Source organism: Pan paniscus, chromosome 1, assembly GCF_029289425.2.
Source record: "Pan paniscus chromosome 1, NHGRI_mPanPan1-v2.0_pri, whole genome shotgun sequence".
Lineage (NCBI taxonomy): Eukaryota > Metazoa > Chordata > Mammalia > Primates > Hominidae > Pan > Pan paniscus.
Window position 1 is genome coordinate 25,992,643 of NC_073249.2, and position 26,243 is coordinate 26,018,885.

At 44.2% G+C, this 26,243-nt stretch overlaps 1 protein-coding gene across 8 annotated transcripts in view; it reads left to right on the forward strand.

Annotated features, from left to right (window-relative positions):
* SUSD4 (sushi domain containing 4) overlaps nt 1-26,243 on the forward strand; it is a 143,249-nt gene that overhangs the window by 44,596 nt on the left and 72,410 nt on the right. For 4 of the 8 annotated variants that reach the window (XM_055107747.2, XM_055107742.2, XM_055107745.2 and 1 more), the window contains one exon: nt 22,841-23,004. The exons of the other annotated variants lie outside the window; for them this stretch is intronic. In XM_055107747.2, the coding sequence (XP_054963722.1) occupies nt 22,841-23,004 (164 nt within the window). The remainder of the gene's footprint in view (nt 1-22,840; nt 23,005-26,243) is intronic. 8 annotated transcript variants of the gene reach the window in all.

Genomic DNA, 26,243 nt, shown 5'->3' on the forward strand with positions numbered 1-26,243 from the left:
CCAAGTCATACAGCTAGAAATGGACTGAGTCAGGATCGCATGCAGATCTCTGCATCTGTCTTTGCCGTGTACTGCCTCCCAAAATGCTGAAGAAAAGCAGGAAGGAGCCCTCGGGGCTGGTACCTGAGCCTGGAGTAGGCCTGTCTCTGCTTTTCACTGGCTGTGCAGTGTCAGCGATTCTTTCAGAGTGGGCACGGCTTGTGGAGTAGGGCAATGGCCTGATCAGATGAGAAGCGGGCTGTCACTGAAAAGACACCTGTGAACACTAGGACTCTTTGGTCTGGACAGGTGAGGCATGAGAGAGGTCAGGATTGAAATTCGGAAGATCATGCCACATGTGGAATGAGAGGCTATTAGAATGAGGGTAGTACCTTTGAAACTTGGAAGAAGTAAATCTAGAAAAAACTTAAAGGAAATACCACTTCACACAGAAGCCCAGGTGCAATTTAACTAGTTTCAAAAAGGATTGGGACAAATTTGTGAATGACAGAGTTGTTAGTGGAGCCAGGTCCTCAGCTTGGGGCTTGTGGAGATGAGGCACTGTCCTGGGACGGCCCTTCCTGAGCTCAGGGCATTGAGCAAGAAAACATACTTTTGTAACAGTAGTGCTCTGAGACTCTCAGACTAAAGAGAGGTGTCCCTCTCCCTGTGTGAGCTGCAGGGTACTGGATCCCACAGCTTCCTTTATTTTCTTTTGTAGGAATTCTTTCTGTGTGTCTGCTGCCCCCTTGCTCTGTTCCACTCAAGGAAGGTGTTGATGTTAGCAGACAAACCCATTGCCCCCACTCCTGCTACCCGTGTTTAGCCAGATGTCCTTGGGGGCCTCTGTGCAACACCCCGAGAAGCGGAGGGACACAACCACCCAGGGTATGCCTGTGTGGAAGGAGAGCAGCTAGCTCAGGCCCAGAGGGAGCGCCTAGTGTCCTGGTCTTGTTCTACATGCTGAGTGCATTTCAGCTCACAGGCACAGCACTTCTTAAGGACTACCCCATACCCACCTTCCCTCCCCTGATGATGTCGTCACATTACAAACAGAACAGGGCAAATACTGCACTGCTGTCTCTTTTAGATGTGCGATATTTATTGAGATGTTGGGGACAGAGAGAGAGGAGATAAAAGTTGCTTTTTCTACATTCACCTACTTTTTTTTTTAAAGGGCAAAAGTGTAACTCCCAGAAGAAATCATTTAACAAAGAAATCTCTCCTGGATGAGCAAGAACAAAGGGAAGCTTCGGGAGGGCTTAGGAGGCGTCCCTGCATCAGGCATTGTGCCAGCTCTTAGGAGCACTTCTAATCCTCATCGCAATGCCGTGGGTGTTCACCTGGCTTCGCTGATGAGAAAATGGAGTCATAGGAGGAAAGTAACTTGTCCAGCCAAGACCACCTTCCTAATAAGTGGTACGACTGGATTTGAACCCAGATCTGATTGGCTTCGAGCCCTTGCCTTTTCCACCATCCACCCCTCCTACCAATAGTTCTGCAGTGAAAAAGGTAAGGGAGGGGAAGCATGCTCCTAAGCATTACTTTCTTTGCTAGTTGGAAGTGTCAGTGTGAAACTTTTGATTTCATTGACAAACATAAAGAAACCGTGGATTAAAATTCAGCAAGAAGAAACATGCCCCTAGAAAAGAAGCTGGTCCTATTGAAAGGGCCGCTGTATTCCCTCCTACCTGTGAAAACCAGTCTGTCTTGTGTTTCCTGTCGTCTCATGTTGGTGTGTTGGTGAATTTTCAGTGTGTCCTTTGGGTAGATGCAGATGACCCAGGAGTGGATTAAGGGGGTGTATTGTGAGCAGGTTATTAACCCAGCCTGCTGAGAGGGACAGAGCCTGCTGGACTCGTTCATCTTGTATTAAGAAGGGCAAGCATTGACGAGCTCCCAGTGAAGTCAGGGCAACTCAGGGCAGCGAATCTGGAGCAAATGGGCTTCCTGGCCTCGTGAGAGACATTGATTTAATAATAATCATAAATATAATAATAAATTTCCTTTTGGGAGTAAAAGAGAAATATGAACTGTTGGCAAAGACCATTTACCCAAGTTTCTTGAGGACTTTCTGAAAGACTAAATGCAATTTCAAAACAAAGTACTTCCAGGACCAGGTTGAGACACAAGAACGTCCAAAGACTCTGCTGCTTGACCTGAAGGCCTTCACCTGTTCCAGGAAAGGGGTCCCAATCCGGACCCCAAAAGAGGGTTCTTGAGTCTCATGCAAGAAAGAATTCAGGGAGAGTCCATAGAGTAAAGTGAAAGCAAGAGGAATAAAAGAATGGCTACTCCATAGACACAGCAGCCAAGAGGGGCGGGTTGCCCATTTTTATGGTTATTTCTTGATTTTATGCTAAATAAGGGGTGGATTATTCATGCTTCCCCTTTTAAGGCCATATAGGATAACTTTCTGATGTTGCCATGGCATTTGTAAACTGTCAGGGCACTGGTCGGAGTGTAGCAGTGAGGATGACCAGAGACCACTCTTGTCGTCATCTTGGTTTTGGTGGGTTTTAGCTGGCTTCTTTACTGCCACCTGTTTTATCAGCAAGGTCTTTATGACCTATATCTTGTGCTGACCTCTTATGTCATCCTGTGGCTTACAATGCCTTAACCATCTGGGAATGCAGCCCAGTAGGTTTCAGTCTCATTTTATCCAGCTCCTATTCAAGATGGAGTTGCTCTGGTTCACATACCTCTGACACTTCCATCAGCCTAACCTCTGGTTGATGATGCCTTTACAAGGTCTGTGCTGCCAGACTCATCGTCATCTCCAAGGCCCCCCTCCTCTCCTAGGTGCCTCTCCTTGCCTCAGACACCCTCTCTTGCCTTCTTTGGCCAACCAGATCCTACAGTTAAGGCCTCTAGGGACAGTTGTGCAGGGAGGCGGAGGGGGCCAGACAGACCTGCATTTGGATCCTGCCCTGTGACCTACTAACTTGGGGACCTTGGGCAAATTACTTGACTTCTCTGAGCCTCTGTCTCCTTGGTTATAAAATGGGTGTGTGAATGTGAGCCCCAGCTCAGCCTCCCTTTTGCCCTCCACTGGGCATGGTTCTGACCTAGTAGTTCCATCCTGGACCTGGCAGAAGTCCTTTTGAATGGGGGAGCATTCTGGGACAGACTCATCTTCAGAGAAGGAGGAGGCAGGTCAACGGGCTTCTCCAGGGGCAGTTGTCAGGGGTGAGGAGAAACGTCCAGTCCTGCTTGGTGTCTGTCCTGGCTTTGTTCCAACCCCCTTCCTCCAGGTTCCCGTGTGGCCAGGAGTGTGGAGGAGAGTGGAGAGGAGCTTGAAGACTGAAGGAGCCATTCCTAGCGATAACCCTGTAAGCCATGGGATGCAGCAAGGCAATATTATTTCGGCACCCCCATCAAAATGCTATAAAAAGGAGAGATATTCTCCCTCACTTCTCCCCAGAAGTGGCTGGCCTTGTGCCAGCAACTGATTTCTGGATAAATGCACCAATGAAGTTTCTCTCCATCCCCATGCCCCTACCTTTTTTGGGTGCTTAAGATTTTCCCAAGTCATTTTGGGTTGCAGCCTCTCTTCTGCCCTGTTATTCTCCTTGCCAGCCCCCGCTGCACCTCTCTGCATCCTTGATCACCTTGGTGCCCTTCCTTGCAGGCTTTGTATGCAGGTCTTACATCTGAGCCACTTTCCATGGGTGGCAGAGCTTCTCAACACTTGTGCGTCCCCTTTTCTTCTAGAGTCACACTATAGAATCAGCCCTGTTTTTCTTTGACCTTTTGAAAACCTGCCATTGTAAATGTAGGCTTCTAAGACAGACTGTATATGTCTAGCATCCCCTTCCCTTGCAATCAAGACTTCTAATCAGCAGTCTCTTCCTCCCAAGGGCTTGTCACTTTAACTTTGATGTCTAATTCTTGAAACTCAGGCTCAGGTGCTGAGGAGCAGCTGCCGTAGTGATCAGATCTGTTCTCTGAGACCAACTTAAAGAGAAATAGCAGAAAAAAATTTTTTTCAGATGAATTTTACCTGGAATTGTAGCCATCTGATGGATTCTTCCTTCTCCCTGCATAGACAAAACCAGACCACGGCAATGCGATAAAGAAAGCATTTAATAGTCAGAAGGCCAGCTGTGCTACATGGAAGTTGGTGTTATTACTCAAATCAATCTCTCTGAAAATGCAGACGCTAGGGTTTTTCAAGGATAGTTTGGCGGGCCAGGGAGTCTGCTTGTGGGTGGGGCCACAGGACCAGTTGGCGGAGTCCGCGGGTCCAGTTGGAGCCATTGGTAGTCAGAAACGCAAAAACCTGAAAAGCCATCTCAAAAGGCCAATCTTAGGTTCTGCAATAGTGACGTTATCTGCAGGAGTAATTAGAGAAGTTGAGTAATTAGAGAAGGTATCTTCTGACCTCCAGAATAATGGCTGGTAATGGTTTATGTCTACACTTTAGCAGAATTCAACCTTCTAACATCCTCCTAACCTGATGGCCCTTCATTAGCTCTGCAAAGGCAGTTAAGCTTTGGGGGAAGACCCGCTATCATTTAAACTATAAACTAAATGTCTCCCAAACATAGCTTGGCTTACACCCAGGAATGAGCAAAGACAGCCAGCCTGTAAGACTAGAAGCAAGATGGGGTCAGCCATGACAGATTTCTTCTACTGTCATCATTTTGCAAAGGTGGTTATAGAACTCTAGTATAGAAAATATAAATTAAGTGGTGGTCTCAGAGCTCCACTCCCTCAGCCTCCTCTTTCCCATCTGAGGCAGAGCCTGAAAGACACAATCTTTGTTCTAGGGGAGAAAATTCTCGGCAGATAGAGATCTCATCAGACACTCTCAGATAAGATTTCTGGAGTGTATTAGTTTGTTTTCATGCTGCTGTTAAAGACATACCTGAGACTGGGCAATTTACAAAAGAAAGAGGTTTAATGGACTCACAGTGCCACATGGCTGGGGAGGCCTCACAATCATGGCAGAAGGTGAAAGGGACGTCTCACATGGTGGTAGACAAGAGAAGAGAGCTCGTGCAGGGAAACTCCCCTTATAAACCATCAGATCTCGTGAGATCTCTTATTCACTATGATGAGAATAGCACGGGAAAGACCCACCCCCATGATTCAATGACCTCCCACCAGGTCCCTCCCATAACATGTGGGAATTACGGGAGCTACAATCCAAGATGAGATTTGGATGGGGACACAGCCAAACCCTATCATGGAGCCTTTTCAGCTCATCTTCCTATTTTTGAAATCTTTCTATCCCACTCATGTCTCCCCCAGTCTGTGTGGGTCATGGCATCATCACTGCTCACCAACGAGCATCCTACCCTGAGTCTTAGATGTGACACAAGTTGTAGATCTATGTAACTTTCAGCTCTGTTCCACCACCCCGCTGAGGTCAGATTTCCGCTCACTGAATGTTTATCCAGGACTTGGTGTGGTATTTCATTCAGTCCTCATTACTCCATGTGTCAGGTATTGTTTTCCCCTTTTGCCAGAGTGAGTTTGGGGAGATGAAAAGGTTTAGTAACAGGCATAAAGTCACAGAACTAAGTGATGGTAAAGCTGTTACTGATCCGGACCCCAAGAGAGGATTCTTGGATCTTACACAAGAAAGAATTCGAGGCAAATCCATAGAGTAAAGTGAGAGCAAGTTTATTAAGAAAGTAAAGGAATAAAGAATGGCTACTCCATAGGCAGGGCAGTTCTGAGGGCTGCTGTTTGGCTATTTTTTATGGTTATTTCTTGATTATATGCTAAATAAAGGGTGTTATTTGTGAGTTTTCCCGGGAAGGGGTGGGCAATTCCTGGAACTGAGGGTTCCTCTCCTTTTTAGACCATATGGGGTAACTTGCTGATGTTGCCATGGCATTTGTAAGCTGCCGTGGTGCTGGCAGGAGTGTCTTTTAGCATGCTAATTAATGCCTTATAATTAGTGTGTAATGAGCAGTGAGGATGACCAGAGGTCACTTTCATGGCCATCTTGGTTTTGGTGGGTTTTGGCCAGCTTCTTTACAGCATCCTTTTATCAGCAAGGTTTTTGTGACCTTACCTTGTGCTGACCTCCTATCTTATCTGGTGACTTAGAATGTGTAACCTTCTGGGAATACAGTCCAGTAGGTCTCAGCCTTATTTACCCAGCCCCTATTCAAGATGGAGTCACCCTAGTTCAAATGCCTCTGACACTACTACCCCCTCAGGTTTCATAATTTACTAGAACAACTCACAGAACTCAGGAAGATAAAGGATATATAGGATATAAAGGATGCAAATCAGAACCAGCCCAAAGAAGACACACATAGGATAAGGTCTGGGAGGGTCCCAAATGCAAATCTTTCATGTCCTCAGAATGCATCACCCTCCTGGTACATCCATGTATATCACTAGACTCACCCAAGCTTCGGTGTCCAGAGTTTCTACCAAGGCTCCATTACATAGGCATGATTGATTAACTCATCAGCCACGTGGTTGGACTCAATCTGCATGCCCCCTCTCCTTGTCAGAGGTCAGGCTGAGATCACGTGACTCAAAGCCCCAACCCTCTAATCACATGGTTGATCTTTCTGGCATGGCCAGCCCCCATCCTGAGTCACCTCTTTAGCATAAACTATCTGGAGATCATCAGTCACCTTGTGAGCATAAACTATCAAGGTTCACCATGAATAATAAGATACTTCTATAAGGAAATTGCAAGGAGTTGGACAAAACTCCGGAAGCAGGGACAAGGCCAGCCAAATTCTTTGTAACATAGTGGAGCTCTATTGACTCTTTGCCCCTTGCCTATTTCCCCAGACTTGCTCTGCTTAGTGTCTTGACTTCTATCAGCAAGTTGCCATGACTTGTTACCAGGTAACATCACTGTGTTCCTACGCTGGAAATGACCTAGGAAACATGCTGGCTTCAGCCTCCCTTTCCTCATCTGCCTCACTGGCTGATGGGTGACACTGTGAGTAGAGAGAGAGAATGTAGGGATTTTCCTTGAATCCTGAATGAGGGAGCCCAGCCTCAGGGCTGTACCTCTGTGATTGCAGTCAAATCTGCTGCCCTTGGGCCTCAGTTTAACAATCCAGGTATCCAGGTCATTCTCAAATTGCATTTGAACAGCCTTTTGGAGTTTTCAAAGCACCAGGGATTCTTGCCTCCCAGGTGCTCCACAGCTCTGAGAGATGGACAGGGTAATTCCAAATTCCTCTGTTTTTAGATATGGTCATGAGGCTCTGGAACCTTCTGTACTTTGCCAAAGGTCATGTATCAGTGAGGTGATGGAGCCTGCCTAGCAGCCAGGATTTAGAGCCAGGTGCCCTTTCCCCAGCACCAGCCAGTCTAACCCTATCCCCAGGAGCCCGAGTGAGTGATTTGATACAGATCACTTTTTTTCTGTCCTGCAGAGTTGAGGCCTAGATAGCTTTTAGTTCCCAGCCTGTCCTATTTGCCCACTAATGAGACAAATTGTAGGCTCCATAAAAAGTTAAATAGCAGCTGCTTCATTTTCTTCCTATTGAACTTTGAAATGATGACACTCTCATTTGCATGGCTGCTCAAGGTATGAATATCTGGGCCTGCAGGATCCAAGAGTCCTTAAATTTAACCAGAATCATATGTTTTTTCAGATTGGCTGGTGTAAAATATTTTGAGAACCATTCATGAACCGAACCATTAGCTGTGCAAATGGAGCACGTGATTTCTGCTCACCCTGTTGGCTGCTAATTAATAATATCTTCCTGGTGGAGGTACTACCTGCAGGCTTCTCACTGGAATAACATCAAAGAGATGAAATTAGAAAATGAATTGAGTTTAGAGCAAATCAGCAAACAGCTGAATCCTGGAGCGTAAAGTTCTACACTGCTCTCAGCAATGAAAGGACACAGACAGATACAATGCAAGCCCCTGTTTCGCCTAAGTTCTCAGTGCAGATTTTTCTGTTTTGTTTTGTTTTCTGCCCTATAATGATAGTACAGCCCGCATTTCGACACTAGAGAAAGGAAGACTTATTTGCTTCTATGTTGTAGAGGTTTGAGGATTTATAATGTTTTGCAAGAAAAACAAACAATAAAAAATCTGAGCCTATTTCTGAATAAACAAGAATCTGTTTGCAATTTTTTTCTTGCATTCATCTTACATGGGTTTATTCCCATATTTGGCTATTCACAAACACCATTTACCTCCGTCACTACTGTAACATGCCACTTAAACCGTAAATTAGGATAGAAATTTGCAGATAAAAAGGGCCAATGCCTCCCTGCCCTTTAGTGACTGTGATTATCATTATTAGTATTATTATCATTATTTTGGAAGCAAAGCTGTTCAGCAGCAGCACAGGCTGCCTGGAGAGCACTTACGTCATATGTAGCATTTCCTTTTATCCTCCAGGTAGTGTTCAGGCTAAAACCAGAGAGAAAGATATTTGTTTTGGGAACTGGTGGTATTTCGTCAACCCATTTCTGATTTACTTCCTTTCTTCACAAACCAACTAACTCCATTGACAGCATATTTATAAAACAGTGTTTCGGAAATTAAGTAGCTTCAGATAGGATGTAATGGTTCATTATCAATCCTGAACAGACGACTGCTTTTTCCTCGGCATCCATCTGTGTTATTTCTCTCCTTGTCTCATGGTACCTGCCTAGTGTGAGCACCATTTATTTGCAGCACACAGGCTACCCTCTTGGGGAGGAGAGCTATAAAGCACACCTGCACATTCTACATGTCAGCACTGCAGACCTTCAGAGTCTTGGGCAACTCAGAGTGAACGCCACTTCTCAGGCAGGGAGATGATTTGGCGGGGGCACTAAAGGGACATTATGTTATTTGCAGGCACCTCTGTGGAATTTAATACCCACCAAAACACAGCTAGTCCTCTGTGCCACATGCCTCTAGAGGCACCTCACTGCTTCATTTTGAATCTTTGAGACTGTGTCTATAGAGGGCCGCATGGGCCATTTCTGATGTACCCTCAATTTAACAGTCTGTGCCATTAGAGTTCATTTTTTTAAATAGCATTTTTTTCTTGATTATGAATGTTCATTGTAGAAAATTGGAAGAAACAGAAATATGTAAGGAAAAATAGAAAAATCACCCATCAACATTCAATCTTAAATAGCATGGTTAATATTTAGGTATATTTATTTTCATTTTTTTCCATGTGCACACGTCTTTTTTGTGTATTCCCTCAAAAAAGAATCATGCCGTATACACTTTTGTATTGTATTTCTTTTATTATTGTTGTTGTTTAGTTAACATATATATGGGGAATTGTCCCTTAATCATTAACACTAATAATTAGCAAATCTTCAAAAACATAGTTTCAATGGTTTCTGAATAGACTGTTAGGAATTGTTTTGGCTCAGGTGCCTCATGTACAGGTGCTCCTGAGAAAGTCTGACCATGCTTGGGAATCAGGGTGCTATGAGATTTTATATAAGGCTTTCCAGTGGAGGGATAGCAGGGAGTCCACACCCTTGCTGCAGCCCAAGGTCATAGCATCACAGCTGTGCTTATATAAGAATCACAGCACTGGGTTCAGAGGCTGGTTCTCCCACACAGAGCAGCATCCAGGTCACTGACCTCTCTGTCTCGTTAAAGGCACTGTCCCAGGGCTGTCCAACTTAGGGAGAGAAATGGCCCTCCAGGACCATGGGACTCAGTAAAACATAAAATGAGCAGCCCCTTCAGGCCTGCACCTGAAAGTGTCCAGGTCCAGCTTATCACCAATGGGCCATCAGTGAAGCCCACTTGCCAGTCCCAGGCACGCCCTGGTCCTGTCCAGCCACAGTGCTGGAGTTATTGTGTAGACCAGATGTTAGAACTCAGAGACACAATTCCAGTGGATTTGATGTGGAACCCTGTAAGCACAGAGGTCACACAGAAGAAACCAAATTATCCATGATTTATGAGTGACAAAATAAGATCAGAGAAGTCTCTGCTAGTCAAAGATATGTCAGGATGTTATTAAAAAAGACTAGTCTTCTGGTAGAATGCATCTTGTCCTCAGAAATGCCTTTCATCCAGGCCTCAGGCATTCTAGAATAGCTGCTACCAGGATTCATACCTGTTCACACCAAACTTACACACCAGGATTGATGCTTAGTTTGGAGAATGAGACAAGAAATGTCACCTTCCTGTATTTCTCTAAATTAAATATAATCTAGCCAGCATCTTGGGCACTGCTATAGTGAGAGGGCTCAGGTTGCCCCTTAGGAACTCAGTCCTACTCACGGTAGCCCCTCCCCAGTCCTGAGCACCACTTCAAGCCCAGTGCTCTGACCTGCGAGTAGAACCTAGAGAGGTCCTGTTGTTTCCCTCTTATCCCTGGAGAAGCTCTCCAGGGTCTCTGTCCTCTATTCTGCTTCCCCCAGAAGAAGCTTTCTTCTGCTAACAAAGATAACCAATAATGAATAGGTAGACAGCAGAGTGCGGGTGTAAGTGCACTCCTTTTATCTGCAGCCATTCAAAAGGAGGAGGCTGATCCATGTGTAGTGGTGTGCAGATATCTCCAAGATAGTTGGGGTGTGTACTGGGCTACCTCTTTATATTTAATTATGCTACCTCTGTAATTTTACTTTGAATCCCTGTTGGTTTGTTACAGCAAGGTGTTTTTGTTTTTGTTCTATGTCTTACCCTGTTAAGCTTAAGAGATGGTTGATAGGAAGAGGGAGAAAAACAACAACTCTCTTTCTGCATCAGAAGAATAATGTTTCCTCAATTTTTTATAGTCAGAGAATGACATACTCTATACAAGTCTTTTTGGATGAGTTCATATCATCATCCTTATAAGTAAATCCTTTATGTTTCATCCTTGTTTAGAGGGAATTCTTCATATTTCATGGTCTTTGTGATTTTCTGGGAGATAACTTTTGGTAGTGGTCTGAAGTACAAGTGCCATCAGGTCAAGATGCCATTCCAGTAGTAGGGGGCAAAGTATTGCAGGCCCACCTCAGAGGATTGTTTTGCTTCCCTCAGAATAGAAGGAAACCCAGATTAGAGATCTGGCTCCCAGGTTCTACTCCCTCTTGTCACTCAGAGCTGTGGGAGCTGGCACAGTTGTTTACATTTTTTGGTCTCAAATTTCTCTACTATAAAATGAGGGAAATTATTTCAGTAAATTCTAAGATTTTTATCCAGCAATAACATTCTGTAATTTTGTTATTCCTGAACAGTTTCAGCTTATATATGCTTATATATTATTTCTTAATGTATTAGGCCATTCTCACATTGTTATAAAGAAATACCTGAGACTGGGTAATTTATAAGGAAAGAGGTTTTATTAGCTTACGGGTCTGCAGGCTGTGTAGGAAGCATGATGCTAGCCTCTGCTGGGCTTCTGGGGAGGCGTCAGGGACCTTACAATCATGGTGGAAGGTGAAGGGGAAGCAGGTGTCTCACATGGTAAGAGCAGGAACAAGAGGGTGGGGGAGGTGCCACACGCTTTAAAACAACCAGATCTCAAGAGAACTCACTCACTATCACAAGAACAGCACCAAGGGGATGTGCTGAACCATTCATGAGAAATCCAACCCCATGATCCAATCACCTTCCACCAGGCCCCACCTCCAACACTGAGGATTACAGTTCAACATGAGACTTGGGTGGGGACACAGATCCAAACCATATCACATAGTTTTCAGAATATTCTTATAAAAATCCCATTTGACTTAAATAGCCTTGAAAAAAAGATGAAAACACTTTGTATTTAAAATAAATTACTATTTAAGTAAGTTATCCCACTATATTCAGACAAAGGATTTGCTGGCACAAATCCGAATAACTGATCAATAATTAGCTGTTGTTGTCCAAGGACAGCATGGGGGGAAAGAACAGAATTGGTGGCTACCAGAACATCTGGGAAAGTTTTTCATGATAAATTTATAAAGGTGATAGGAGCAAGATTTTCCTCAAGCTAATCTTTAAAAAAAAACAAAGTACGACAACAACAACAAAACCCAGAGCCATAATCTCGTTGCTTGACTAAGCATGTACTGAGGTTCATCTGTCACCAGCACCGTGGATAACCCGGGTAGTGAAAGAACACAGTCTTCTTGCACACACTGTCTGAAGTCAGCCAGCGCTTTCTATTTCCCATAGTATCTTCTGTTTCACATAGTGTCTTGTTCTTCCTCCCCATCTCCAATCCCCCCGCAAAAGTCCCAGTGGCACTTGAGAATCTGCATAGAGATTGAAAACCTCACATGCTATCTGGACTCTAGTTTACAAATGAGGTATGTAAGGGAGGGAATATTCAGTATCACCAAGAAAAGAGTGTTTGAAAGTTGTTACTATTAACAGTTGGATTTTCATAAAGCAACTGTGAGAACTAATCCTATCAAACTGTCATTGATCTCATGGGGTTGTTGTATGGATGAAATGAGATTGTGTATGTAAAACGCATTGTAAACTGTGAAGTTGTATCCATGTGGAAAACGTATTTTAGTATTGCACTAAAGCTGTTGCTCACAGAAAAGAAAGGAAATTTGATTTCATAAAAAAACAACAAATAGCCATAGGCATGTTGAGATTGCCCCATGCATTGTCTTCTAGGCTGCTTCAGTCTAAGTGCTTGTGCTTTGGGAGGTTTTTTCAAGAAGAGACTGGCTGGATGTGGTGGCTCACGCCTGTAATCCCAGCACTTTGGGAGGCCAAGGAGGGAGCCACCTAGGAGTTAGAGACCAGCCTAGGCAATGTGTTGAGATCCTGTCTCTATAAAAATAAAATAAAAATACTTAAAATAATTTTTAAAAGAAAAGACTATAAACTGTAGAATTTAGAAGTGGAAGGGACACCCCCCCCCCAAAAAAAAACTCATCCATATGCCTCATTTAGTGATAAGATATTATCACTAAATATCTTATCACAGATATCACAGTAACAGAAAGATCAAGTTACTTGTCTAGCATCACAGGGCTAGCTAGACAGGCAGCTTTCATTATACTTAATAAGGATGTGCTTTAGAAAAGAGCCACATCTTTGACCATATTAATCAGTTAAAAAATTATCTGGTGGCTTATGCCTGTAATCCCAGCACTTTGGGAGGCCAAGATGGGCAGATCGCTTGTGCTCAGGAGTTCAAGACCAGCCTGGGCAACATGACAAAATTCTGTCTCTACCAAAAACATAAAAAATTATCCAGGCATGGTGGCAGACACCTGTAGTCCCAGCTACTCAAGAGGATGAGGTGTGAGGATCGCTTGAGCCTAGGAGGTGGAGGCTGCAGTGAGCTGAGATTGTGCCACTGCACTCCAGCCTGGGTGACAGAGTGAGACCCTATCTCAAAAACAAAAAAATTACCCATGCCTTCTTCAAATGTTTTGACAATTGATAATCTTAAAACTTACAAATGCAAGACTTCCCTGCCACCATCTTCCTGTTGATGAAGTGAATCCTCAGATTTTCCTGATGAGTGGTTTTCTGTGCTTGCTTGATTTTGAATAGATGAAGGTTTATTCTGTTTTCCCATGATATAATACCACAATCTGGAAGAATTTTGTGAAGTTGCTGGGCATGCTTTTATAGAGCAGTTTCATGAGACTGGAGTGAAAATCACATTATGAGTTAGCATTGTTATCAGTTTTATTGGAGCTGAAACTGAGTGAAAGGATTTAGGAATAATTGGGTAATCAAAGCGAATTAAATCAAGAGAGGGGAAAATATCAGTTCTGGCATCAAATGGGGACTGCAATGACTTCCACATCTGTGGTCTTTATCCATTTTAATCAAGTCTAAATTATGCTATTAAGACTTATTTTTGTGACGTTTACTTGTTCAGACATAGCCGACTTTATATTCATCTCTGAATATTCTTGAAACATTAAAACATTCTCACTATTTCTAGGCAAGAGTTACCTAATTTGATTAGCATCCAAATATTCAGAGTTGATACTGTGTTTACAATCATGAGTGCAGTGTTCAATGTAGTTTCTGGGTAATAGAATCCGCATACTAAGCCTTTAGCCCACATGGATGAATTCTGCATCCCCCAACTCATTCCCATGTCTTCAAAAAACTAGGTTTAAGTGTGCCTTGTTGGTATAAATTTGCTATAATAAATAGTATATCGTGCTATATGGCAGAAGTGTGACTATACTAACTAGCCCAGTCTTGCTTTCTGGTTTTCTTTTGTTGTATTTCCCAAGGGGTACTGCTTTTGCAGTGAAAAATCTATTTAGCCTAATAAATGGTAAACAGTAATCAGCTTCCCCCCCCCACCTCTTAAATATGTAACTGACAATACACTGAATTAAGGAATGACATAGCACTAAATTCACAAACAAGAAAATTAATTTGGGAACCTTTGATTTTCTTTGTTGAATTTTTTGTATTGTCTCTTATTGGAAAATTTGTCTTCAGCCTCCTTTTTTGCTCTGAGCTTTTTCCCCATAAATCTTAGAATCCTTGGTGTTCCCATTTGGTGGTTGGGTTTTGCTTTTGCTTAGACTCATGGGTGCCCAGGAACATGCACTTCCCTGTGCCCAAATCAGGGGGTTCTTTGAAGCTTGATTGCACACCCCCAAAGAGACCGGTGGACCGCTTCCCTCAGGAGCTGGCTGCTGTCTCTTAGAACAAAGGCCAGAGCTGAGCTGTCTGTGCATGAAAGGCTGCTGGCCCTTAGATTTCCCCTGCAAGCCTGGCTCTTGAAGAAATCACTTTAATTCTCTGGAGGTTTGTGGGTTACCATCAACTGTTTCATAGCTTGACCTTGTGGCCAAGAGAAGGACTCTATTTAGAAATATTTGTTATTGCTCCTAAGTTCAATTGCCATCATCAAAATCATCAAAGACACTTTATTCTAGTGAAAGTTAGGAGAAAGAATAGGCTTGAATATTTTCAGATATTAACATGGCTCTAGGAATTTAGAGAATTGCCTCTGTATGAAGCAATATGTTTTCATTCTTCGGGGAACTGGTTGAATGTTAATCACATAGCATGCATATATATATATATATATATATATATATATATATATGTATATGGAAACCTGAGACACAGAGAGGTTAAGGAACTTACCCAAGGTTACACAGCTAGAGGATGGCAGAGTCGGGATTCAAAGTATACATTCTCACTCTACAACCTGTGCCTATAAGCACCAGCTACATTATTGAAAGTACATATGTTTTTGAGTATCATGACAAGGTGGAGTGTTTTCAAAGTAGTGTTTTTCAAACCTTTTTAACTGTGACCCACTGGAATATACATTGCAAACTAGCTTGTATGCACAAATAAAACTAGTAAAACCACACAAAACAATACTCACCGTTACCACGCAGGGTGCATATGGACTTTTCTTTTCTGTTCCACTTCATTTCTAAAGGGTGCTGGTCAAGACCCTTAAAATTGATTTCAGGACCTACTATGTAGGGAGACCCCCTGAAACTATTGCTACAGAATAAAAGATGAAATGCTTCTGATTATTGTAAATACAAAATTGCATGCAGGATTGTGTAAAGACAATGCCAGGTTGGACTGCCAGAATGAGCCAACAGCATGTGATGTGCTTCCCCCTGCAGAGAGCCTATGAACGGACCTGAAGTCAGGGAGGTTTAACATCACCAAGATTCCTATCCCAGAAAAGCAGATGTTCATAGCTCTGGGAATGGAATGCAACCCTTGTGGAGAGCCTATAAACGGACGCATGAGGGGCGCCTGTCCATATGGATAAGACAGGGCTATAAACGCCCTCATCTTGCCACGGCTCTTCTAGGCCTCTTTAGGGTTAAGGCATACTCCCTTCTGAGAATTTCTAGTCTAACCGGTTGTCTAGCTTCACATCCTGTTTCTATGGATTGTTTGTAACCAGCTTTTGCTGCAACTGTTATTGATGATTAATATCTTGCTAATCATAGGTTATAGAAAGACTGTGTTTCTGTTTTAAGGCTCTGTTAGAAATTACTGATGCACACACTATATTGTAAATTCTTATCTCTGTATACTGTACTTCTGCATACAGATGTTATGTTAAAGAATTACTTCATCCCCATGTGACCATCTCACCTCATAATCAAATGACCCTAAATCCCTCACTAACCTTCCTCTGCCCTCACTAAACTTAATAATAAATGCTGGCATATCCAGTACATTGGCTCATGGGACCAGAAGGTGGTGACCCTCCTGGACCCAGCTTTCACTATCTTGTGTATGTCTATTATTTCTCGACCTGCCGATCCACCTGGGAACAAGGAAAGAGCCCCATTGCATTGCGGACTGCTGGCCAGCTCCTGCAATACTACTATAAGGTCACAATTTGCAGGTCAAAAACTATTGAATGTCCTATAAGGTCACAATTTGCAGGTCAAAAACTATTGAATGTCCTAGATGTAAGCTCACTCTTTGGAAGACTCAGGTTCCCATTGTTGGTTGAATGAATGCCTGTCTGCTCCTTCCCCCAGTGCCCAGCACTGTTTGTTGATGGAGGGAATATATAAACAGATTATACTTTTTCTTTCTTCATATCTATTTTTTAAAATTATTTTATCTCCTTCCCTTTTCTTTTTAAAAACCAAGAGCTGAAGTTTTCCCAAACAGAGATTGTTTAGGCTGGAACAGAGGTCAAGGAATACTTAATAATGATCTTCTTATGGACATATATGTTATCAATGATTTTGGGGGTGTTTTTGAGATAGGGTCTTGCTCTGTTGCCCAGGCTTGGGTATAGTGGCACAATCAGACCGTAGCTCACTATAGCCTCGAACTCCTGGGCTCAAGTGATCTTCCCACTTCAGCCTCCTAAGTAGCTAGGACTATAGGAGCATACCACCATGCTCCTATAATTTTAATTTTATTTATTTGTTTTTTTAGAGATGTGGTCTTGTTATGTTGCCGAGGCTGGTCTGAAACTCCTAGACTTAAGCAAAGTGATGAATTTTTATAAAGCAATCACGTTTCCTTATTAATGTTAGTTGTAATTTTCACAGTGTGTCTGTATCTCCTGCTATTTCTAGTGCTTGCTGGTTCTGGGACCTTCTCTTATTCTCCTGGCCCACGCGGGCGTCTCCTCCAGAGGCAGGTTAGTTTGGATGTGCTTTTCTTCTGCTCCATCTCTTTGACAGTTGAGGTATTCCCGGGCAGCCCTGGGGTCCGGGTTAGTCAGTCTTTCTAACATTTTCTGGAAAATGTTTGGCAGTCCTTGAGCTACCTATCATTGGGGCAGGGGGCCCTCAGAATGTTTGAGCCTGACCTTGGCTCAGGGTGGATCTCCAGAACATGTAGAACTTCTCTAGACTCAGGCTCAGGAGGAGTCCTCCATCTGTTGTTGGTGCAGACACACACCTGGAAGCAATGTCAGGATGGACATTGGTGGCAAGGGCACGGACCAGCCTGAAGTACAGTTGTGCTGATGCCTTGGTCTAGATACAATATTAGCTCAAATAGTTGCTGGGCATTTGTCTTACTCTGGATAAGTTAGGCTATCATTGGACATGTTCATTTATGAGTTAAGGTCTGTATTAGTCCGTTCTCACACTGCTATAAAGACATACCTAAGACTGGGTAATTTATAAAGAAAAGAGGTTTAATTGTGCTCATGCTTCTACAGGCTGTACAGGCTTTTGCTTCTGGGTAGGCCTCAGGAAACTTACAATCATGGTGGAAGGTGAAGGGGAAGCAGGCACGTCTTACGTGGCTGGAGCAGGAGGAAGAGAAAGCAAAGGGGAAGGTGCCACACACTTTTAAACAACTTGTGAGAACTGTATCAGGAGACAGCACTAGGGGGATGGTGCTAAACCATTAGAAACCATCCCCATGTTTCAATCATCTCCCACCAGGCCCCACCTCTAACACTGGGGATTACAGTTCAACACGAGATTTTGGGTGGGGACACGGAGCCAAACCATATCAGGTCATTCTAATAGCAAGGGATTTTGAGATGATGGGAAACTCAAGGTGGTGTAAGGTGAGGTGTGTGTTGGTGGTAAGGAGATGGTTAAAAGGCCCCTCATCAACAGATCCTCAGGAACTGACATGGTTCATTTTAGTTCATATCCTTTACTAAAATGCCCAGATGACTAAGCTTTGTCTTTAAAAATAGGCAAGGTTTTTTGAAGTTTTTCCTCTCATGAGATGGAAAGATTCCCTCCTCAGCATAAAGGGTTATTGATGCACAGAGATATTTTAACAGTTGGGTGGTTTACCTGCATTGCTGGTGATGAGAAAAAGGCTGATCTCAGCCTGTGGGAAGCTAGATGAGAATGTTTAGAAGTAAGGGGGGGAAAGCTCTTAAGTGGGTCAAGAAGGGACTTCTTCAAGTTTACCACATCCTTCTCTCTTTATTTTACTGCTGAGGGCAATGTGTACTCCAGTCTCTAGAACTAACTCTGTTTCATGAAACCAATATCTGGCTTAAGTTGTGTTCTCTCCAAGAACACCTTTAATCCCCAGGAATGTGGTACAGACCATGCCGTGGTCAATAGATGTTTGAGAACTGACTGCCTGGATTCTGGGATGTTTTAAGTGACAAGTCAGGATCCCTGGCCCCATCACACTGAGACTGTGTGCTGGGAGGTGTGGGCTTTGGGGGAAACATGAGGATTGTATTCTATTGAATCGTTAAATATTCCAGCATTGCTATTTGCTCAGCCCTGTTTTAACAGATATAAGGACTCAAAAACATTTTAAACTGTTCTTTCCCTAAAGAGTTTATATAATATCATGAAGACCTGAGTCATTCACAAACTGAAATATGGTAGGAAAAGGCTAAGTAGAGACAACAGCAAGAACATTGGACTGCAAGTCAGAAGCCTCAGAGTTTAGTCCCAGCCCCGTGATTAGCTGTTAGAGTGATTTTTCAGTTAGAATAACCCCAAAGATTGCTTTTCACACCTTTCATTTTTATGATTCTTTTAAAAGACTTCTTATGTTGTTCACAGCCTCAGTGTCCTCCTCTGGGAGACAAAGGGGTCAAACTAGATGACCTCTAAAATGGCTTTAATGGCAACCATGTGAGACTGATAGTGCTATTGTAGGATGGAGGATGGGCACGCTTTTGGGGTTGGTCTTGATTCCAGTGAGCATTTGCAAATCCGTCTGTTTAAACTTTCACAGGGATGCCCTTTTTCACTAGCCCCAGGACCCTCTCACTAAGTCAGTGCATACAAAATCAATTTTTGTGTGTATATCCTTTTTCTTCCTCCAAAGCCTCATATAGCAGTTTACAGAGAAATGGAAACCCAGCCTTAGTTCTAAATTGATTTGGCTACATTTGATACACTCTTCCTCTCTAGAATATGACTTTTCAGTTATAATAACCCAAAAGATTGCTTTTCACACCTCTTTCATTTTTATGATTCTTTTTAAAGACTTCTTATGTTGCTCACAGTAAAACTGGTAGGTTTCAGCAGGCTCAAAAGTAACCAAACCAGAAGTGTCAAGACCTTATAAAGAAACTGAGGGTGTCTTTGCATGAGAAGAGAGGGGCACTCTCAATCCCTGTTACTCACACAGTTTTTGGTTAGGAGAAAAGAAAGAGGGGATCTCAGCCTTCATTGAGAACCAGAGTCCAAATTACAATACTCCTCCTGATTTGTTCCTGAGGTCACAAATGCTGGGCAGGAAAATGGATGCCAGTGACGGTGATGCCAGTAATGGAGAGGGTGTGTCAGCCCCAGGGGGTACTGCAGGCCAGGACCCTGCCCCTGGGCTGCTCTGACCCCAGGACCCAGGTGCTTTCCCCACTAGATGACTGCTTACCAGAACTCAGGGATCCAGAGAGAAAGAGCATCCTCTGGGTGGAGGGACATTCAGCATATGTGTCATTCACATTTGTAAAGTACTCTAGTATTTTTAGGAAGACTGTATGAGTCTGGGTTCTCCAGAGAAACAGAACCAGCAGGAGGACAGATAGATAGGTATCTCCTTGGAGACCCAGGAGGGCCAGTAGTATAGTTCCAGCTTAAGTCTAAAGGCCTGAGACCCAGGAGAGCCAATGATGTAATTTCCTGTCTGCTCAAGTCCAAAGGCAGGAGAAGATCCACGTCCTTGAAGACAGTCAGGCAGAGAGAAGAGAATTCTCCCTTACTCAGCTATTTGTTCTATTCAGGCATTGGACAAATTGGATGAGGCCCACCCACCTTAGGGAGGGTGATCTGCTTGTCTCAGTCTACCAATTCAAATGTTCATCTCATCCAGAAACACCCTCACACATACCCCTAGAATCATGTTTGATTGATGTCTGAGTACCCTGTGGCCCAGTCAAACTGGCATATAAAATGAACCATCACAAAGGCTATCTCTTATATATAAGTGCTCCACTCTGAATTAAATTTAGGGAGAACTGCTAAAGGATGCCACTTCTGAGGGCTGATTAAAATGGAATGTTTTCTTCTCCTCCCACTCCCCCCAAAAACAAACATATTGGAATCATTCTGTGAACTCTTTTCTCTTCTCCAAGCTGTGACTACTTAGTTCTCATGCGTGAGCAGAATATGAAGAATGGGGAGGAAATAGGTTTGGACTTTGAGAACACTGGTTCCTAGGATAAGATTATTTGAATGGGCCTGCATGCAAATGATTTTCCACTCTGCTTCCCTAACACCTACACCAGCCCACTCCTTAATGGATATGTTATTTGAGGGGGCTGATCATTGTCATTATGGAAGCACACTAACAGAACAGCTCTTCAGAAAAATGACCCAGGCTGGGAATTGATCTGCTAGGGGATAATTTGAAAAGTAGAATTTAAAGCTCTGGCAGGCCCTAGAAAATTACTGTCTTGCTCAATGGAATTAGTTGTCCAAGATGAAGAATATTTTCTTCTTGTACCATCTCATCTTCTGATGGCTCGCTTTTCACCACTTATTCTTAATTCCCTGTTCTGTGCCGACGGCTGGAGCCCATGGCCGGCAGCATTCCTGATCCTCAATGCTGTCACCGGAACATAAACAGTCAGAGGTTAACTATGCTTACTTGAAAACAGAGGAAGTGCATGGGAATGTTCTTTTAAAGGGAAAGGAATAAGCGCAGAAAGAATACAAAATTAAATTCATGAGGAAATTGTGCAGCTCTCACATTGTAACTTCCATGAAACTCTCATCATTTATTTATCAGTGCAGGAGTCATTTTTCTGATGGATTCAGGGCTGGATCTTCAGTTATCCCTTGAATTGTGTGTCCTTCTCTGAGAGAGAACAGCTTTATGGCAAAGAGTGGGGGATACGACCATCTGAGGGTTCTGTACCTATCATTCAGCTTTCAGCACGCCTTGTTTGTTAGCAGAGGGTGACTGGCCAAAAAGTGTGTGCTGGGGAACTTAGATGTCTCAGTCAAATCCCTCGTGTAGATCTACCTCTGGCCCCCCATACTGGAGAGGGAGGAAGAGGGCTGAAGTGTTTGGAGCTGTGGATTGGGGGAAGTTTGTAAAAAGTAATTAAGGAATATAGTCTACTCAGCTTGGGAGAGGAGAGAAAGGTGAAAGGGTGTTAGGAGAGAGTGTGTCTGTGCTATAGGAGGGCATTTCACATCTCCCTTGTCTGTGGAATTCATAAGCTCCTGGGACTGTCAGTGCCATTGGTGTTGCTGTTTGGTGGGTGGAGATGGTTCCAGATGGGTCCAACAGGGTAGTTGGCATGAGGCTCCATCCATCCATTCATCCATTCATCTATCTGTTTATCCATCCATCCAATCCAACCCATCCATCCATCCATTCATCCATCCATCCATCTAGCGATGCATCCATCCATCCACTTATTCACCCATCCAGCCAGCCATTCATCTGTTCATCCATCCATCCACCCATTCATCCATCCATCCACCCATTCATCCATCCATCCATTTATCCATCTATTCATCTACCCATTTATCCATTCACCTAGCCAACCAGCCAGCCATTCATCTATTCATCTGTCCATTTACCCATCTATCCACCCATTCATCCACCTGTCCATCCATCCACCTGTCCATCCATCTATCCATCCATCCATCCATCCCTTGCTTTATCCTTCATTAGCAACACTTGTAGAACGTCCACTTTATACCACACACCATGCCAGATGCTGAGGAGGTGAAGAATAAGACCTACTCTTTCCCTCCAGGAGTTCACAGCCCAGTGAGGGAGACCGCTAAGTAGAGCAGTGATGATGGTCAGAGTGAGGAACACTGAGAGAGGTGAACCCAGGTTGCCTTGATGAGAAGAGAGGCCTCCTATTCAGACTCTGCAGGGGAGGGAAGGCTCTCTGGAAGAGGCACTATTTCAGCTGTGTCCTGGATGATGAGCACGTTATTGGGAAAACTTTCCGTTGGTAGAGGTTCTGGCATGACTTCCCTTCCTGCTTCAGTAGGAGACAAGTCCTTTATTCAGGGCCTGGGTCACCTTCCTGCCCACATTCAGGCGGGGACAACTTAACCCCACCTGTCTCTCCGTCACTTGTCTTCATCCACAGGCTTTTATTTTCCAGTGTTTTTCTTCCTGCTGTGTAGAGACACATTCAGATCTCTTTCATCTTAAAATTTTAGTACAACAATAATAAAAACCGTCCCTTGGGCCTAGTCCATGAGCAGCTGCCTCCCTATGTTCTTCTGTTCACACTAAGCATCCTGAAAGAGCAGTCCACACATACTGTGTCACCCTTCCCTCTCCACATGTTAGCAGACAGGCTTCCTACCCAGGGACAGTCCTTTCCTGTCCCTGCAGCTGCATGGGCAGTGGTCCCAGTGTTCTCTGTCTTCAGTTAGTGAATGCTTTCAGATCTTTACGTAGTTGACCAATGGGTCACATTGATGTGGCTGTCCATTTCTTCCTTCCTGAAACTGTTTTCCTTGCTTTGGGGACACTGGTCAGGTCTTTCTTCTTGATGGTCCTGGATTTTCCATGCCCTTTATATTAGTCTGTTCTCACACTGCTATAAGGACATACCCGAGACTTGGTAAATTATAAAGGAAAGAGGTTTAATTGATTCATAGTTCCACAGGACCGGGGTGGCCTCAAGAAACTTACAATCATGGCAGAAGGGAAAGCAAACGCGTCCTTCTTCACATGGCGGCAGCAAGGAGAAGTGCAGAGAGAGAAGAAAGTCCCTTATAAAACCATCAGACCTCATGAGAACTCATTCACTATCACAAGAACAGCATGGAGGTAACCACCCCATAATTCAATTACCTCCTACCTGGTCCCTGCCATGACATGGGGATTATGAGAACTACAGTTCAAGTTGAGATTTGGGTGGGGACACAGCCAAACTCTATCATCCTTTCTGGGTGTCCCTTATTTGTGTGTCCTCAGCTGCTCCTCCCTTCACACTGTGCTAGTTCCAGGAGGGCATGCCCACCTGTGCCTTGGACTGCTGCCTATACATGGATGCACAGCACAGGCCATGCAGAACTTCTGGCTCATGCTCCAGCTGATGGCTAGACATCTATACCTGGCATCCCCAAGAATTCAGATTCACCACACTCCACACTGAACTCTTCCCCCTTCTCCCTAGGCCCACTCTTCATCTTGTTCTGTTAATCTGAGCACATGGCACTGCCATCTACCCTGACATTGATGCCAGAACCAGGAAGGTATCCTGGACGCCTCTCTCCTCTCTCACTCCCACTATCACTCTCCCATCCAGGAGGTCACCAGGTTTTGTGACTCTGTGTCCTTAATGTCTGTGTAGCCCTCTCCATTCCACTGTCTTTGCCTTGTTTCTGACTCACCTGGAGTACTGCAGGAGCCTTAAAATTCCACAGTTCTCAAATGCCTGCCCTCAGACAAGTGCTAGACTGGCTGTCCAAGAGCAGCCCCACCCCACCCCACACAGAGAGAGCCAGGCTCAATTGATCTGTCCTTTGATAAAGGTGCCCAATGATCCTGAGGTGCAGCTGGTGTCCTGGGAGCCATTTCAAATGATCTTCCCACCCTTTTCCTGGTCTGTAGCCATCAGTCCTTCACATGGGCACCAGAGAGATCATTCTAAAATGCGAATCTGATCGTAATCACTTCCCTGCTCAAACCTCTCAGTCTTTTTTTTTTTTTATACTTTAAGTTCTAGGGTACATGTGCACAACGTGCAGGTTAGTTACATATGTATACCCTCAGTCTTGACACCCATGCCTCTCTCTCCCACATTGAATCCAAACCCTGAGCTAACACAAAGCTTCCACAGTCTGCCTTCATCTCTTTCCCTTCCTTTATCCCCACAGCCCCACCCCTAGCAGGCACCCTGTCCCCAGCTGGCAGAACCACCTCTTTCCTGACAGGTGCTGGTCAGCTTCCCACCTCCATACCTTCCGACCTGCACCCACAGCACCCTTCCTCCCTTCTGGCTACTCTTCACAAGGATCCCACTCAAGGCTTTGCAGAGGTTCCCATCCTCTATTATGGCACACTCATCTTGCCCTTCTGTGGCCACCCATTGACTGATACCTGTGCCCCACCCCAACATTATGAGAGCTGACGCTGGTTCTATTTGACGTAGTATGAGAGAGAATGACTTTTACCTATGGATAGCCAGAAACGTCCAGATTACCCAGGTTTCAGGGCTCTGGATATCTGTGCTTCTAGGCCTTCTAAACTATATAAAACCATGAATTCCATTGCTGCTAATTTTTCCACCTCAATAGCATCATGAGTATATGTTTCAATATATGTAACAGCAGGCCCTCCCTTATACTTGGCCCTAGCTATGGCTCATGACACTATGTTTGCTTATCTGCCTTCATCCCAGCTATCTGGGCACAAAATGTCTTAGACCTCTTCCTAACCCCAACATCCAGTCAGTTGATAAGGGGGCCTGGAACCCATGGCTCAGTACCATCGTGAATATATGTTTCAATATTCATGATATTCATAAATATATGTTTCAATATTCATGATGGTACTGAAGTGGAAAAACTAGCAGCAATAGAATGGGCATGAGATTGTCCTTCCTTCCAGATGAAGGAACCACTTGATAATTAGAATACTTTCCCCCAAATTAAAAACATGCAGCCATCATTTAATGACTTTCAAATACCCCTCTGCTGGGCTGCAACACAACTTGTATTATTGGGGTATTTAGTCCCAACAGAGTGGCAGCAGGAGGGCTGAGAAGGCTGGATGCTATCTCCTTTGTAAAAGCATCATCAGTTTGGTAAAATATCAGACCTGCTCCTACTTAATAAGTACAAGTGTCAGATGTGGATGCTGTGCCCTCCTCCTTCCTGCCTTTGAATGGCTTTTCCCTCACCCCAATTCTTTGTCACCTCTGCACAAAGTAAACACTGTAACAATGACTTCTGGACATCCTGCCAGTGCCATGCCTCCTGTGCTGTGTGGCTTTCAGCACAGCAACACTGGTAGAGGGTCTAGCATCATAAGCCAGGTGGGGAGGGAAGCCAGTGAATCCTACACAAGCACATAAAAGCTGGGGTGGGGGAATTCACCTGCAGCTGAGGAACTTCTGCAAGTGCAGTATGTTAGAGAAGAACAGATATGAGTTTGATATCTGAGCATCCTCCTGGAAACCAGGTAAACCTTGCAAGAGCCCCAATGATACTTACTGTCTCCTAGGTCTGGGTTGAGACTTCCCCATCATATCTTGATGGTGTCCAGCCTGTCCTGGCACCAGCAGGCTGTGCTGGGGGTGGGGATGGATGGGCACACCAGTACACCAGTCCCCATCTACATAGAGTTATGTATATTTGTTCTTGGTACCCATTCAGTAAGGATTTGTCTATTGATTTTGTGAGTAAGAGAATGGAGTAGAATGCCTCTGTAGGGCTCAGGAGTTTCTTGTTCTGGAGTTTGCATTGTTCCCTTTGAGGACACGGTTAAAGCATTATGCACACAGCAGAGCCTCCCTTATCCCTGGCCCTCGCTGTGGCTTATGACATCAGTGTTTGTTTCAGGGATCTGCCTTCATCCAAGCTGTCTGGGCACAAAAATCTCTTAGATCTCTCACTCACCCCAACATCTAGTCAGTTGAAAAGGGGGGCCTGGAACTCAAGTGTCCCAAGTTTGGAGCATTTAGAGTAAGGACACATTAGGAGCATTATGCACACAGCAGACCCTCCCTTATCCTTGGCCCTAGCTGTGGTTCATGATGTCCATTTTTGCTTGTCTGCATTCATCCCAGCTGTCTGGGCACAAAATTTCTTAGGTCTCCTCCTCACTCCAACATCCAGTCAGTTGACAAGGGGAGCCTAGAATCCAAGTGTCCCAGACACCAGCATCCTCCTTGTGTCTCCACTGCTCTCAGCCCATCACCCCTTACCCACACCCTTGCTTGCTCTCCTGCCTGGGCTTCTGGGCTCTCTCTCTTTCAGTCAGTCTCTCAAGCTGCTGTCCTCCAACCTCATTTATTCATTCAGCAAACTGGTATGGAGCACTGAATACAGAAGACACTGTGG